The 18,346-nt window shown below is 31.8% G+C and overlaps 1 protein-coding gene across 1 annotated transcript; it reads right to left on the reverse strand.

Moving 5' to 3' along the window:
- Nucleotides 1-861: 861 nt before the first annotated feature.
- LOC108780970 (barH-like 2 homeobox protein) lies at nt 862-8,398 on the reverse strand. The gene is made up of 3 exons (XM_018548822.1): nt 8,329-8,398; nt 1,209-1,548; nt 862-1,135 (listed from the first exon to the last, which is right to left on the reverse strand). The coding sequence occupies exons 1-3, from the start codon at nt 8,396-8,398 to the stop codon at nt 862-864; spliced, it is 684 nt and encodes a 227-aa protein (XP_018404324.1).
- Nucleotides 8,399-18,346: the final 9,948 nt, after the last annotated feature.

The raw sequence follows: 18,346 nt of genomic DNA on the forward strand, positions 1-18,346 counted from the left end.
CGAAATCGCATAACTTATTAATTGTCAAATGTTAAACCTCTGATTCCAATTTATGTATATTACGAAATCACAGCTCATTCTTTCTTTCATGACAACTGCAGTTGTCCTTTATTTATTCTTTAAATGCAATGTATTAATATCGCATCCATCGTGACACGTTATAATGGTATCGTAACATTATTATAGTATTAACTGGAAATTATTATAATATCAACTGGAAATGGAAATTCTAGCAAAGATGATGTAAACTTCGATATTAGTGTTAAATGTTATACTGAATTCGATATGTGAAAGATAAGTTGCTACGACTACTGAAATTCCGTAATTATATATTTACATACTTTTTTACTTTTATTTAATGTCATGGAAGAAGAAACGTAAAAAAGAAACGATTACAGGCTTTATATAAACACAAAAATATTGATAATATTTAATATATTATAGAAGAGACTTGCTGAGATTTGATAGTATATATCATAGATGTAATTAAAGCAGGATAATTACAATTCATGTTTTTGTTCCTTTTATCTTACAAAATTTTTAAAGCAGAGCAATATTTCCATATTTTAAATATAACATCATAAAAAAGCGATAACGTTAAAAAGACAAAAAACAGTAGTATATAGATGTCTTTCTCATTAATATACTGATCGATTTGTTGATGCAAATCTTTTCAACCAATTCACTAAAAATTTGGGAAACTCCGAAATAACAAAAGATGAATCGAAGTTTTTTTTGAAAACACTGAGTTAGACTAGCACCCACAGCACAAGTAGTTCGTCGAAATGTTTCTTCAGATCTCTAGGCTAAATTTCTCGTTCTGATTCAGAAACAATTTTGAGATCTTCAAAATTACACGTGTTAGAGGGGACAACCAGGGACATAGGTGACGTTCCGAAAGAGTGCAGCCGCTGTCGAGAGAAACGCTGCCGTGGAAGCGGTGGATGCTGCTGACGACGACGACGGCGGCAGTGGTGGCGGATGACTGGTTTGCGTTTGTGAGTTATATGGTGAACAATATGCATCCATGCTGCTGTGATGAAGACCCACGCTGCGTACCAGAAGATCTTTCTCAACAGTAGCTTGATGACGCAGCTGCTCCAATCGTAATTGGTTCTGCCGTTTCCACTTCGTCCTGCAATGAAATCGCGGTGGCGCAAAGCTCCTGCCAGTCTTATCTCTTTATCATATGGTAAATTTTTGTCTACCTTCTGTTTTGGTACCAAGTCTTTACTTGGGTCTCTGAGAGCGATAAAGCGTCCGCGACGTCGCTGCGATCCGCAACACTGAGATATTTCTGACAGCGGAACTTCCTTTCGAGATAAGCCAACTGAGCGTGAGTAAAAGCGGTTCGCCGTCTTCGTGGTTTCCTGCTAGTTGGTGGTGCGCTATTGACCATCACCCCACAAGATTTCCCAGATGTCGTTGCCAAACCGGGCGATGGCGAAAGCGCCGGTGGAGGACTTCCTAGACGCGTGCAAGGGCTGCTGCCAGGATCGATAGTGTCTTCGGAATCCGAATGAACAATCGAATCGTTCTCCGAGTCTTCTGCAACACGTAACATACACTGAGAAGAGTGATTTGATTACATCAACCAAATAATTTCGTTAATTTCGAATTGATTATTTCCGCCCGCCACAGCCACAGCCAAATTACTTTTTATCGTATTGTCGCGTAATAATTTGTATCGGGTATTTTTGATATATCGTGTAATTTAGATTTCTTGTAGTATTCTCGCATACCTATGCATCTCTGAAATTTCCGACGTAATAGTTCTTGGGTTTTTGCGGTCGAAAGTTCGAGATCAGCTTTGTTTACGCGCTAACAACGATTATTGTAAATTGTTTAATGAATTATGTTCTAATCTATAATATCATGCGCGAGCTCGTACCATGTCGAGAAGAAGTTCCCCTACAGTTAATATCACATTGTCAAAAATATAACCGGAAGAGATACTAAAGCTCTGTCAACTAATTCTTTCTCGAATATCACCGCTATCCAAGGAACACACCAAGTCAAGAGAAAGTAAAAAATACGTACTTTGACATCAAAATAATGATTTTTGGTTAGAAAATTTGATTGTATATTGACTTTAAGCATCAAAATAAAGTTATTTTAACGTTATTTTGATTTTTTGTTGACTTTTGTATGTTCTTTCGATAATTAACTACCCAGCGTGTACAAGAAACTATACATGGTTGATAGAATATATTTGTTACTATTTTGTTATTACAAATTCTATGTATTTAATTGCTACGATAAATTCTATTTTTGATTCCTACTCGTTTTCCTTCGTCCTTCACGAACCACCCCCGACTCTCTACCAACACCGTAGCTGCGAGCAGTCGGTTATCAGAGCCGTCGGTGTTCAAGATTCTTTTGAGCTTGTTTCAAATAAATTTCCATTAAATCCGCGAAAGAATGGCATCCTCTCTCATATCTGGCGCCCAATTACTGATATTGTAGATTAGACTAATAAAATATTAGACTATATAAATTCTTTTTTTTAAATTATTTCATGTAGCGTTTGTTCTAAGTATTTATCTGCGAAAGCTTCAGAAAGTATTAATCGTGAACGCACGACGAAATTGCATCACGCTCGTGAATGCGGCCGCACTTAACGACTATCTGAAATATTCGATACTACTGATTGTGATGATGGTTGGTTTGCTCAAAAGCACATTCTTTTAGTTGAAAATCTGCTTCAGTTACCTCTTGTATTTGAAGATCCTGCCTTTATACTCTTAACAGATGCAAAAATTCATGTATTTTAAGTGCTACTCATTTATAGACTATTTTATTTGATTATGACAAATTGACGATCAGTATGCGTCAGTAAGTAGACGGATCTTATCATGAGTTACTTTTGAGAATTCGCGTTGGTTTATTAACACCTATTATAACAATCTTAAAAAAAAAGAATTCATTTTGTTTAATGATAGAAGACTATGAAAATATATCATATAAGGTGTATGCCGTTTAATGTTTGCAACACTCGCGAATGTTATTTCATTCTTCTTGTTATCAAATATTATTAAAGAATGAAATGATACACGAGAGAGCGTTGAGAATATTAAATGAATCGCACCCATAATTTGTATTGTTATCTTCGTGGTTTCACTTAATATTTCTTTTGCGAGGAAATTAACATAAAATTACCAGTTGTGAAATTACCGATGAAAATGACATACAAACACAACTTCACGTACATATGTAAAGAAATATAAAGTCAATGTTGGTAAAATGAGTGTCGATGTGACATTATTGATGAAATAATTGTGATCCGTGATTTCATACAAATCCGTTAAATAACGTTTAGGATGATGATAATATCCTCACACTAAGAATTCGTTCTGGATTTTTGACTATGGATTGTTGCTGAAGATGACTTAAGCGAGAGAGTTGAAATTAATTTAAAATTACACTATTTAACAAAATTTAATCTTTTCTTGCAACACAAATATGAATAATTATTCCGGATGTAGTTTTGTTGAATACAAATTCGTTGACGATTAGCAATTTGGAAAAAAATTACGTTAAAAAGACAAAAGTGTTGATTTTGAAGATTGTCATGACATTTTTGGCACCAAATTTTTTAAATTTCATTTTTACTATGTAAAAGTATCAACTTTTATTTGTAAAACGTATTTTGGTTCATTTTCACATGGTTTTTCATTTTCAAGATATACGTAGCATATGTGCATATATGTAGATACATACATTATATGAGAAAAAGAGCTATTTTTAAATTGATATGTCTCGAAAACAAAAAATCAACAAAACAAACCAAAGTGTATTTTAAAATTAAAAGTTGATTGTCTTGCGTGGTATTAATGAAAAAAGGATATATACTGATGTATGTATATATACACGACATGAAATTCCTTAAAATCAATATTTTTTAACTTTTTAATACCATTTTTCTCAAAATTGTGACATACTGAACAAATTTTGTCAAGGAATTCATATACAAAAGGCAAAAACACATCCTAAAAGACTATTATTCGTATTACAAAATAATGTTGTACAGTAATATTTAAAGAATGGTAATGAAAATTGAAATATGATAGTAGGATGTAAAATACACCCCATGCAAATATTTATGTTAAAAAAACCATGCGAGTAATGTAGGATTAATTACATAAAGAGAAAAGTACTTATAAAACATGTGAGACAATCTGTTCTTCTCTGCTACTGGGTATGTGTTAATAATTATTTTTCGGCTAATCCAATTGATCCAATCAGCGAATTCGGTCGGTTGGACAAAGTCTATTACTAATACAACAATCCAGTAATTCTCAATCGATCGTGATCGATTTCGGTTAGAGAAAACCATTTCAATTACCAAGACCTACTGCACCCTCTCAGGATCAGGCAATAGATTCGCAATGGCGCGCCGGGGGGTAATAACCTTCGAAAATCGTGAGACTAACAAGCTCTAACGAATCTTTCGGCGCCTCGAACCATGTGTAGAATTGTTCTTAATAGGGTACCACCTCCGAGGGGTTTAGTCTCCCTGATAGCTTCATGTCGGCGATTTAAATAATAGAAGCTCGCATCAGGGGATCCACTTTTTAATGAGAATTTTGTCGATCTGTCACGTGTTCGTTTATACTTGTAAAAAAAATAACTTAGTCATCATCACAAAATTAAGAAATGTCGTTATATCAATTGTGTAAAAGATCAAAAAATCAATATTTTTAAGACAATATTCACTGTAATTAAAAAAGCATAAGCACAATTTGATAAAATACTCGTCACTTTATTTTACTTACGAGTACGAAATATATCTTATCTTTCTTTGCGTAAATCTTATTATATTTCAATGTATAGACGAATTTTTGCTTTGAAAAACTGAATAATTTAGAAGGTTACACTATGAAGATCAAAAACCATGTGTATTTTATGAATCTTTTTAAGTAACATAAAAGAAATAAAAAATCTATTATATTTTAAGCTTCTAATTTTATGTATCTTAAACTAAACATTTTTTTTATATATTGTATTAAAGCAAAATGGTTCTTCGACGCTTATTATAGCAATATAAATATTTGTTTTATTTATAATTTAAATCTTAAAATATGTAGAATTGAGAGTTTAAACAGATTTTTAACTACTTTTATGATTTTGCTTTAAAAAATTCAAAAAAGTACGTACGATTTTTACGTTTCCAACATGGCATAACCTCTTAATATGATTTAAGAATACAATACTTTATTATAATAATTCTTCTTTTCATAAAATAACATTACTTTATTTTTAAATATTAATTGTGTAATGTATCAATTACATTATATTTTATTTATAGTTATTATATTACTCTTTACGCATTATATTTTACTTATTCATTGTGTAAATATTTATCTGTTACAATGAAAAATGAAACAAAATTAGTTGTTATTATATAGTGTATTTTATTTTAGTTGACGCACTGATTCGGTAAAAGAATTTTGAAGCATGAGTAAGTAAGACTAGGGCAAAGTAAGGTAAACCAGAATACCGTTATTTTTTAACCTGATTGTTACGATACGCGACTTTTCGCGTTTAAGGAGTCAAAAATGTTTCTACCTGATGATTAAGAGATTTATGATCACCGGCGTCGTTCGAATCCGGCGTTAAATTATAAGTTTCATATATCAATGGATAATATATGAATTCCCCAAGCTAGAGGTTGGACATTAAGCTAACAACCCTAATTCAGGAAAAAGGATCCATTGTTATGAAAACTTTATGAGAGGTAGGCCTTGTCCCGACTTTAGGATGTTGCGCCATCGAATGAATGTTACGACATCTCAACACGGTGATATGTTAAATTATATTTCATGTCCCAAAGAACACGTTGCAGGCGACAGATATCATTTTTCATCAAGAGTTATTGATGTGATAACAACAACAAGTATAAGTAATGCGTAGTATCGATTTGTAATATTTATTTTTATCGCTTTGTATATTTCCGTAGAGATAACAATTATTTTACATACGATTTTTGTAAAGCTATACATCATTTGACGCGCTTCACTAACCGCTCCAAAGCATGCTGAAAATCCGCTGCTGAGATTGTATTCTGTAACTCATTATATAGTTATATGTTCATAACAATTGCATGACGAATTACAAAATACAGGAGCTAAAATGCTTCGTAGTTCCCTTATTACGTTATTTTGGATTGCTTGTAATATCGCCGATAATCACCGTCTTTTTAGCTTCAACTTTAGCTTCGGAAATAAAAAAATATTACTGTATATTAAACACCACCCCCTGTATTCGCTAAACTTGGACCGGCGGATTACTTTTTGTTTCCAAAGCTGAAATTGAAGTTCAAGAATAGGAATTCGACGATGTCAGAACAATCTAAGAAAACTTAATGACAGAGTTACGAAGCATTTCAGTAATAGATTTCCAGTTCCAGAGCTACTAACGGAGCACGTCAAATGATGTACAAATTTTACAAAGATCGTATGTGGAATAATTAGTAACAAAAATTTATTTACAATGCTTTCTATTTTATTTATGAGCTCACTCCTAATACTTTTTAGCCATATTGTGTATGAAGAAACAGTATGTAACATGATATCTCATTTAGATGTAAAGTTTTTATGTAAACAGAAATTTTGACTTTTATAATTATCATATTACATTTTAAAACTTTTATTTATTCGCCGTTTAAAGCTTCTAATTTAATGATATACAGTACTTATTTTTAAAATATCAGGAATTTAACAAACATTTTACAGATTGTTTTGTTATTACATCTGGCAATGGAACCGTCGGAACTGACCCTCATCGATTTTAATGAGTTTTGGATATGTTGTAGAGCATCAAAGAATATTAGATACATATATTTTTTTGTGCTTATCTCGAGGTTTAAGGGATAAAACACCCTCTCTAAAAAAAATTGGATTTTTTTCATTTACTACACATCAAAAATTTATTAAAATCGGTGAGAATCAGTTCCAACGGTTCACTTGTATTTATATGTAAAATTGAAGCACAATTCTGTTATTGATTTAAAAATTGTTTAAATTCTTTATATGTCTTGATTTCTACGTAAAATCACGTTTCATAATACTCCTTTGCAAATTTCATAAAGAAGCGGTATTAAAAAATAATTAATATTTCATACATATTGTATTAATAAAATAATAATAAATATTCGCGCAAAAAAATTTGATTTTGATTCATTTTACTCGTTATAAGTTATTAAAAATACTACTAAGAAACTACAGCAAAACATGTCTTTTTGCTGCATAAACTATGGTAAACTAAATTATTTGTTGTTTTAATTTTGCAATTGGTTTCAGGTAATATTCACATTAAAATCATCAAATTTTTTTGTTATTAGCTAATATTAGTTATTTCTAGTTGATTATTTAATTGGTACTTTTAGCTAATATTGTATATTATAAGTATAGATAAACATCGTTAAGAATTAAAAATAATTAAATAATAAAGTTTTTGCTTTTAAATTAGTTATTTAATTGAAAAGCTATCAAAACAATGTCTATTTTTCTTTTAAAAGTAGTAACTTTGTAAATAATAATAATAAAATTAATATATTACAAAATTATTTACAATATATTATATTTTAAAACAAAAAAAACGTTTTTTTCTCATTTATCGTAGAGTTTATAAGACAAAATAACTTTAACTAAATGTAAAATACATAAAATTAATGTATAATACTATAGCATATCATTTGATATATTTAATTCACAATTCAGAAAAATGTGTAGCAAGTTTCACTACAATTATGAAACATGTAATGTTATTTATTTATACTGTTTATATTTTTAATTTTCACATGTTTCATACCTGACAACAGAGTAGGGAAGAATGGAATAAAGGCGTTTAAGAAAATTTATTAGTATTTTTACTTTCAATTAGTTTTTAGTTGAATGTATCTCTTGTAATTATTTATACACGTATAATAATACATTATTTTAACTAAATTTTACATAAAGAAAAACATTATATACAAAGCAATATATGTATTCTGTAGAATTCTCATAATTAAAACGAGTCTGACTTACAAACGCTCCGTTTTTTTCTTGTGTATTTAGTTTCTTTCTTGAAGAATAATAATAATATATACGTGATATTTTTATAAATACATTACATATTTAAAAAGAAAAAATAATTACGTGTTTTAATATAATTATTCAGATAATGACAGTCATATTTTTTCATTTGCAAAGAAAGAGCCAATTATTTCTTTTAAAATCGAAAAATTAAAATCTCAATATTGGAACAAATATCGAGCAATCTGTTATCTTGCGTCATTTAGCATGACTTTTGTCTATTGCGTCTTATATATAGTGATAAAGATACCTTGAACTCGGTCAGCCAATACATCCCCCAGAAGATCTCTGATCAAGAAAGATTTATGCTCCTGCATCATTGCCGTGGGCAAAACGGTGCACTCGTAACGCTCACAATAATCGATTGTTATCGAAATTGTATTTCTCTCTGACGAAACAATAATCAACAGCTACAATTTATCACGAATCGTGTGTGAACACACTAGCACTACGATAAAATCCGTAATTTTCATGCTATCGCACTGACGCTTGGCATCGTTCTGCGTCGCCGACAACCACTGTGACTGATACGAAACTTGATCCCTGATACCATCGTCATCCTTACCGTCGTCGTCAACTACCGCGGGGGTGGAACACGCACACCAAGGAAAAAAGTTAATACGCGGTTGAAAGGGGGATGTACGCGCTCGCGTACCCTTCGTACCGCTCTCCCTCGAATTAATCCGCCCGTTTATTTTGAACGGGATGCCTAATGCCCGCGCGATTTCGCAGCCATTTTGGGGGTGGAAACGCCATGCTCACTCCACCACGAAACCGGCACGCTTCCCTGATTGGTTCTCCGAGACCGGAATATGGGGGTAAAGAAATGAGTTTCAGAGGTTGCTATTGGTCGGGAGATTCTACAGCCAGTCCTTCCCATACTCGCAATTCGGTGTCTCGGTGCACGTTTCAATTTAAGTGGATCCGGTAAAGATGCAAGGGGCGGCGGAAGTTGCTGAGATGGAAGCTGAAAAGGAACATGGGAAAAGAGAAGGAAGCAGATACAGACGAGAAGGGGAGAAGGAAGTCATTGGCGAGCGATTACTGCGAAACGGGAGGAACAAATTGAATGTGAAACTTTTCCACAAGCGTATGATATATATATATATATATATAGCTGGTTTCTATGATTTCAGTACTTGAAAAGCGAATGCTTGCTGAGTTTCCGCTGTTGTCGGTCGTCTTATGGTTCGCGCTTGTTGACTTCATTACGAAAAATTCCGAGAGGACGCGGGACTCCAAAGCACAGTAAGTTATAATAATGTTCAATCATAGAAACCTCGCTTATTTAATACGGACTTTAAGGCGAATGCATCTATCGAATATGAGAAATGAGGCAACAGGATTCTTACATGTAAAATATTTTATCACCGATATATAACAAGTAGCAAATTTTAAAATTAAGAAATATGCCTGAAAAAATTTACCTTACATAGACTTGCAAATTTTTATTTACAAATTTTTCAATTGTTGAATGCAACAGCCAGAAATTCGAAGACTCAACTTGCATTAGGGTGAAATTAATTTTGAATCCAAAAGCGCTAACGTGTATAATACACATCAACACAAATATATTCTTGCACAAATATATCCTTCACAGATTGCGGATCTCTCCTCCTTTATTTCACGCGTATTAGATTTCTACTCTTCTACCCTTCTTCACTTTATTTCACGGATTAGATTGCTGAAAGTAAAAGATTTGTAAGTGTAAATACGTAATCTTAGCATAAATTTCGATGCTAAGAAAAATGGATTTATTGCATAACTAAAATAAAAATAATGTGATTCTATTTGTTAGAAACACTTTGAATAACCAAATTAATAGGAATATTGAATAATGACGCATCAAATGCTGGGTTCAGATTCCCACTCAAGTATCACCCTGCAGGTATCATTCCTTGTTGTTTACCAAACATTAAACAAGAATCCGAACATGCCCCAAGGAAATTAAGAAATTTATTATTTTCTAGGTTCATTCTTTAACATATTATTAAAAAAAAGATTTCAATGTAAAGCCAATACACGTTCGATATGAGACAATTATTATAGAATTGATATTGTAACTATTGGTAATAATACATGTAATAATACATGTATTCGACAACCAGAATTGTCAATGTTGCGTCAATATGATTTATTCATATTTGATTGTCAACAACAAACCATATTTCTGATCGGCAAGTGCTAGACTTGAATAGTGACAGCAAAGTGGATACAGGCTCTATACTTGAATTTTTTGGTGAACACCGCGTGGCATTGCATAAAATGCGTTAATGTAACACGCATCAACAATGCAGAAACACGCTGGATGACGTCAACGACATGTTAACAGCAATAATGTGAGGAACTAAAAATTCTTTGTTTCAAGAGAACCAAGATGACGCACACGTTTCGGAATTCATTAGGTTTAATGTATGCGGGAGATTAATTCAAGGAGTAGCAAAGCGGCCACGCGCTTTCTTCATAAGTGCGGAAAAAGAGCGCCAAGGAGAAAATGCCGCAGAATAAATGCATATCAGAAGGCTCATCGAGACCGCGAGAAAACAAAAGACTTGTTGAAGTTCGTGTCGATGTAAGCAACAGCGTTAATCACCATCATTAATCGGAAACACGAAAGAACAATACTGTCAAAAATAAATTATCTTTTTAAATAATATTTAAAAAATTATATGTATATATATATGTATACAGGCTTTTATATATATATATATATATATGTATGGAAAAAATGACTTGACAATAGCAGCTAAATGTTAATAATTGAATCAAACTTAGCCATAAGCTACCGCTTTGTATCATTTCTAAGCTTTAGCTATAACAGATAAAAAATATTCATTGTGGCTTGAAACTTTATTAGTTGAAATTAAAAGCATTATTAGCAACTAAAAAGATATTAGCCGTAAATTCCTTGCACGTATATTACAGAAAATACTTCATTATGTCTCTTTCAGCAAAATTTTTTTGCTACAATATATAAGTGCAAATAGCTACACTGAAAGAAAAGATTGGCTGCTGCAATAATTTAGGTGGCAAAAATATGGTATAGCATTTTTGTAATTTTGGCTACAGCATCCAATTTTGGATTATACAACAGCCAATTTTGGATCGCGTTATAGCTGCTACAATTAAAAATTGACTGCTGCAACTAAAAATTGGTGCTGCAACCAATTAAAAATACTAGATCATTCAACCAATCTTTTTTTTTCAATGTAATAAATATAGCTTGAACAATAGACAAAAGAAAAATCAAAACAACCGCTTCTAGATGGAAGAGAGGCTATAAGATGGAGATGAGAACAGCTAGGAGATGGGGTAGACTTTGTTTCGCGTGAAAAGTCGTATGCCCCTAGGCAGAGAGGCAGATGCAGCGGACCTCGCATCGTGTAGGTCATTATAAAATCACGAATATTCTGTTTTAAAAATAAAAATTATAAAAAGTTAGATAAATTATAGTGTTTTTAAAGAAAATTTTTGTTTTTAAAATAGAATAATTATTTTAAAGCGGAGAATTTGTATTTCATATATATAGTAAAAAAGACTTTATTTTTTACTTTTTTGTCAATAATATTTTAACAAATAACGGTATTAATCGTTTGTAATTTAATATTACTATATTTTCCTAGTTTATATAACTTATTTATTGTTCTTACTAGGATTTTATGTATATTATAATACATAGTTGAGGTACTATTTGCCTTCAAATGTCTAGTTACTGATAGAACTGTTTTCTCTGAGTATATGTAAATATTCTAGCGATTCCTATTCAATAAAGATAATCTAAGGGTGAAATAGCTACAAAACGATTTCTAAACAATTGCGTAATTTATAAATATCATAATGGTAGTGATTTAAAATGCTTTTTTACAGCAGGGTTCTTTATGCAGCCATGCGCATAAAAAGAATACCGCATAGAAACAGTTTATCGCATTTATCCTGTACCGGATGAAGGCAAATTAATGATAATAAGAGGGTGATTCGTATAGAATTAGCTACGAATCATCTCTCCCGCTGACTGATCGTTATCGGCAATTTGCGACGTTTGCTTCCCCGTGGGATTCAAGACCTAGGGGGGTATTCTCTCTCCATCCGTTTTACTTCTCTACACATTTGTGATGTACAAATAGGATTTCATTAGCGACAAATCATTTTCGTGATCGCACGAAGATCGACCGATATAAATAAATTAAATGTCGATAAATTTTAAGTTTTAATATAGTGTTATACTGAGATTTATCAATTAATATACAGAATGAGACATGCATCTGGCACACTAATTTGTAAACTATAAGTTGTATAAAAAACTGTTATATACAAAAGTTGCGTGGCCGAATCTGTCAAGCCTAATAATTTGTTGATCCGCGCAGTGTAGTTAATTAATTTACTATTTTTTAAAATTATAACAAGTTTATGATATTAGTTATAACAAATTTTTTTAATGTTTTTCATTTTGTTGCGATTACGGGCAAAATATTACAATATAGACTTTATCTAATTCTAAATCTTTTTAGATAGCCAATGTATCTATAACGGTAATGGAGTAATATCGGATCATTCTAGCAAATTGTTAAATGCAAATTAAAACTGCGAAGAACTGCGAAAAGAATCATGCTGAAGTGATTTCATCTAGAATAGAAGCGGCAACGCGCAGGCGACTCTCGAGTCGCGGTACAGAGGACTACAAAATCGTTAACAATCGCAGTAAGCGCAAGCGAGGCCCACTGGTGTGCGATCGCGCGTGTGAATGTAACTGCCGAGGTGAAGTTTCCGTATAAAGCAGCACCATCCAGTCCGTTCCGCTTTCGTGAACAAACATCAAACCTTCGAATTTTAAATAAAAATAGTATTTTTTAAACACGCAAAGGGAGTAATTCACGCTCTTTTCAGTTTACATCGTTCGTAGGATTTCTGAGATGATTTAGCACTTTTATTCATATTTGGATAGTTAATAAATTGAAACGTTAAGTAATAGAATTAAAAAAATTAATGATTTATAATTTAATTTAATTTAATAGAAGTACAGCGCCAATATTAGCCTCAATATAGAAGTAACAGAATTAAAAAGTTAATAATTTGTAATACAATTTAATTAATCGTAAATAACGTTTATAAATAATGTTGCGTTATCTTTCTTATATAACGCACTATCTTGCGAGTATCATTCAATATGTATTGTATCATAACTTGAATGTTATTTTGTGTACAACTATTTTTTTTTTATATAAAGGGAAGGAGACACTCTCGAAGAATAATAGTTATAGAAAAGGAGTGCTTGAACACGGACGATGGTCAGGCCCCTGCGGTTCCAATTACGATTGAAAAGCGCTCCTGTTTGTTCACCTCTTACAACTGCGGACTCTTCAATGCCTCGTAGAACCCATACTCTAGCCCAATGACCACTTTTGAATTCGGTGAGCGCGTTTCCATAACGAAAACGCGATTTTCGCGGCTGAACGGCAACTTCCTCCGCAAGGAAACTCTATTCCGGCATTTGGATATAATTATAACATGAGATCCTCACGTTTGTGTCAAAAGAAAATTGACTAACGCTGCACATCGAGATTACACAAACTTATCTACATTTCGTAGAATTCATTCTTGAGAATACATATCATTTAACTTTCTTTTTTTATACGGTATGAAAAAAGAAAGTTAAATGATTGTCGGATAGTGATCCATTTTATACATTTCTAGAATATATTCTCTTGATATCTGGGGAAAGTAAGACGTTGCTGAATGCACTATTATGTTAACCGATTACCTAGCGTTCCTGGTTTCGCGCAAAGTGCCGAATAATCAAAGGAGCGATTGTCATCACAAAGGATCTTGATTGGCTCGTTTATATTACGGTAATGTTCAGACTACCGGATGATATAGAATCCTGTAAAGAAATAAGAAGTAGGGAAGACTGAAACAGGTTGTTCACAGTTTTTAAATAATGATTTTTAGAAAAAAGTAAAAGTAAAATTTTGAAATAATATATACGAAATAATATACTCCTATAGAGCCTTTTAAATGTTAAAAAAAATATTATTTTTTAATACATCATATATCGTACAGAAAAAGTTTATTTAATTTCAAATAAAGCTGAGAAAATGTGACAAATATTAGTTCTGTACTAAGAGTTAATTATTACATGATCCGAGATTAGTAGCAACACATTTTATATGGATAAAATATAATTAAAAATGTAGTTTTTATTTTAATGTCATTTTTATATTTTTTAAAATAATAACAGTAATTATAATCTCTCTATTGCTACAAGAAAAAAATTATAGTTATTTTAATTATAATGTACATAATTTATTTTATACAATATTGTAGTTTCTATATAAAAAATAAAAAACCGATTTTATTAGTAAGAATTAGTTTTTACGAAGCTGTTTAGTTCTAATAACTGATGAAATGTGATAGAAATAGTTTTAACGAAGATGTTAAATATTAATGAAATCGGGTTTTAATGGATTATGGATTTTGATAGTAACGTACATAAATGAAATCATCATAAAGAGCCAACGCAAATATTAATGCGCTATTACAGGTAATTTAATTTATACAATATTATATTAGTTTTACCCACAGAGCCATCATATATACATATAATTTATTTAGTCTGATAAATGCATAGCCATGATATTAATAAGTTAAACGCAATGTGTCATTTGCCAAATCTACCTCAACAAATGGTATTCTGTGTTATCCTTTATTATAATTACCTTCTTATGTGTGTATGTTATATACATACTACTTTTAATTTAAATATATACTCTTATCTAAATAAAATCCCCAATAATAAACAGATATATAGTTTGTAATACCTGTGAATTATATAGTTTCATTTTTATTATTCATATTTCCAAAATTTTAAACAAAATGTGTATGTAAGTATATGTCACATGTACATATACTTGTTTATATTTTATAATATTTATAAACAAATTCCGCTTTTAAAATTAATTTTTTCATTTCGTATATAAATTCTTATTCTTGACGAAAGCTTAAAATGCGGAAATAATCAAAACTTTATTTTACCTCTTGCTCGAACCTAACATACATCAACAAACTAACGAAACAAATGTATAAATATTTATAAGAGAACTGTCGGAACCGCGTCTTTCATCATTTTGATGGGCTTTGGATATTATAGAACGTCAAAAAATATTAGATCCATATTTCTTTTTATCAACGTATCTCAAAGTTTAGGATTAAAACATCCCCTCGAAGAAAATAGATTCTATAGTCTTCAACAAATATCTTCGAAATGTGCGATATATAAAAATCTTTTATATAAAAAATTACGATTTTTCATGCACTATATTACGAGCGCTATGCTAACACGACATTTTAATAATAAAATAAATATAAAAGTTTAATTAAGACACGTCACGTTCGACCGTCACGTAATATTTCCGCGTGATGTTTTCGACCTCTCCGAATACCAGGAAAATTGACCAGAGGCGTTTCGTCCGTAGAGACACGCAAAAATAAGGAATAACCAGACTGGAGCATTGATTTGACTCACTCACAGTCCGAATTCTTAAGAAAACATTACGTCCGTCTAATGCCTTAGTAGGATAAAAATATGACGATAACCCGTAAATCTTCTGATATTTTTTAACATAGTAAACCTCTTACGAGTTTAACAACAAAATGCGTTTCAAACATTAAAAGAGAAACTGACGACCGCACCGATACTGAAATACCAGGATTTTACACGCGAATTCGTAGTAACGATAGACGCTTCCGATTATGCCATCGGAGCCGTGTTGTCACAAGAACCCGTCGGCCAAAACGCTAGCAGAATTCTCAACAAGGCTGAACAGAATTATAGCACAACTGAGAAAGAACTATTAGCTATATAGTTTGAGTCGTAAAATATTTTAGACCATATTTATATGAAGTAAAGTTTATAATAGTGACTGTGATTATAATATACAGTTGTTGTTTAACGTAACGGATCCAGGACACCACTTATCATTCGAAGTTAATAGATAGTAAGAATAGATAGCATTAAGGAATGTTTGACAAAATAAGAACACTTACCTTAAGGGCGAAAAGCCGGAGGCAACATCTCCACCCTCCTGGTGACAAGGCACAGATAGATTCGCAGCCTGGGAATGACGTTATAAGGATTCTAAACCAGCTGCGGCCGCGCAGACGACCAGTCGTTCCTTAAATTTTGGACCACTTTTAACTGTAAACTTTCAACTGTACGTAAAAACTGGAAATTTTTTTCTTTTATGTTGAATTACTACCATGAACAAAGTACTGAGTTTCCGTTACTCTTTGTAGAACAGTTTAGTCAAATATTGAAACTATTCTACTACAGATACAGTTGGTGTGTGTGCTTATATATAATCACCCTATCAATTTAATTATATGAAGTATTAATTTATATTATTTAGTTCTTCACACACACACAAACAAAAATTACATCGTTTAATTTAAACATTGCGTCCTTTTCACAAATTCTTCATTTTAATGGATTAAATCTTTACTAATTTATTCCTTGGTTCCAATTAATGGACGTGCCGATCGTATATTTCATTCGTTTAATAAGATAATTATTTATACTGATAGGTATTCAGTTATTTTTTCATTTCATATTTTTGTTTTATATATAGTTTTCACTAAACTTTCAACTTATTTGCTAGTTCAAATAATTATTTATTTATAATACAATATATTATTGTATCATTGTAGAAATATTTTAGTCAGGTACATGAAACATTTCGTGATTTTTAACAACATTTTTCTCAGTAATATAAATAAAGTAGAAATAAAAACATTGTAATTCGAGAAATATTTTTCTTTTCAAAAATAATACACATCTCTCTTTCTTATATTTAGTCTATTTATTTTCATCAAACATGATACGTATGTTATTAGGAACTACGCTATTATTAATCCTTGTGATAAGATGTATAATATTTGATTGTAAGAATATTTGGAAGTCTCTTTTATTGCGATTCTAAATTTGCTTGATTTCGTCGAAGGATCACCATTATGAATTAAAACTAACGCTATCAGGGAGAAAGATCTTGTGGCTGAAAGCCCGAGGCAATGGCGCGCGAGGAGAACGTATCCTGTGGAGTCAGTGTATCAGTGCACCGAAGTTGGGGGAGGGTGGCTTGTTTACTAGCGACAGTTGATTTGACAAAGCCACGAGTCCATTTATACAAGTGAATATTACAGGGGCGCAGTCGTAGGGTGGCTTGTTATCCGCTCATTGAAGTTAACCACGGGGCTAAGTGCGCGAGGAGGGTAGCGACGGTGACGACGAAGGCAGCGGGGGCTGGAGGATTGGTGGGTGATGCATCACGAGGGTGAGTAGAAACGTGATGGAGAAGAGGGAACAGAGAAGAGAGATGGTTTGCGCGAAAGCCTACGAGCCAATAAGAGGCCAGATCGTCACCACCGAGTAACCACGGGGCTTTCCGCTGGATTATTCGACCGAGATTGAAAAGTTAGCGCCAACTGGTTTGCGATATCCATGAATCGTTATCTTTGTAACTCTTCTGTTAGTTTTTCTGGTTAAAAAATAGATATCTATAAAAAATGGTAGAATTGCATTTATATAAAATAATAAATTTCCACAAGTAGAAAAAAAATCATTCCGCATTTATAGAAATAAATTATATACCTATAATGCACATGATTGAAGACCGATTATTAATACTGTGGAACAAGTGTATGTAGATACTCCGTACGAATAATAGCTAATAATTCTTAATGTAATTTTAGATGAAGATCATCGACACCGATGAAACAATTATTATTAATGTTGAGGTTTTATATCACGGACAATTTTCTGCGTACCTTTAGTGATTAAATGTTACACTGAAATATTTAGTATTATATGTATATTGCAAAATGTTTATGCAACATTGCAGGAAGATTTAGAATATTTATTCTTTTTAAACAATGATGTCTGTAACAAATATTTTTAGAAGGTGAACATATAGAAAAATTTAGAAATTGAAAAACATATTTTTCTTTAAATAAGTTTATGATTATAACACAAAAATAAACATTGTCAGTACATGGCTCTGTTCATTATGTAACAATTTTTCAACATAACCGACTGCACCAAAAAGATTAGAGGAAAGCGAATTTCAACTGGAAATATTACTAGAAATAGTGAATCAAAAAATATTTTCTCACTCCCCTTTTGCATCCAACTTTTAATGTGCAGAAATGTACATAATATAAATATAAAAGAATATTCGTGCATACTGAGAAAGATTCACATACTTTTTGATGTATATATG

This window comes from Cyphomyrmex costatus, unplaced genomic scaffold, assembly GCF_001594065.2.
Source record: "Cyphomyrmex costatus isolate MS0001 unplaced genomic scaffold, Ccosl1.0 scaffold75, whole genome shotgun sequence".
NCBI lineage: Eukaryota > Metazoa > Arthropoda > Insecta > Hymenoptera > Formicidae > Cyphomyrmex > Cyphomyrmex costatus.

Coding starts and splice junctions, on each gene's coding strand:
- LOC108780970 (XM_018548822.1), bottom strand. CDS start 8,398: ATGATGCAGGAGCATAAATCTTTCTTGATCAGAGATCTTCTGGGGGAT. Junction 1,549..8,328: donor ATTGGCTGACCGAGTTCAAG/GTATCTTTATCA, acceptor TACGTGTTGCAG/AAGACTCGGAGAACGATTCG. Junction 1,136..1,208: donor ACTTGGTACCAAAACAGAAG/GTAGACAAAAAT, acceptor ATTTCATTGCAG/GACGAAGTGGAAACGGCAGA.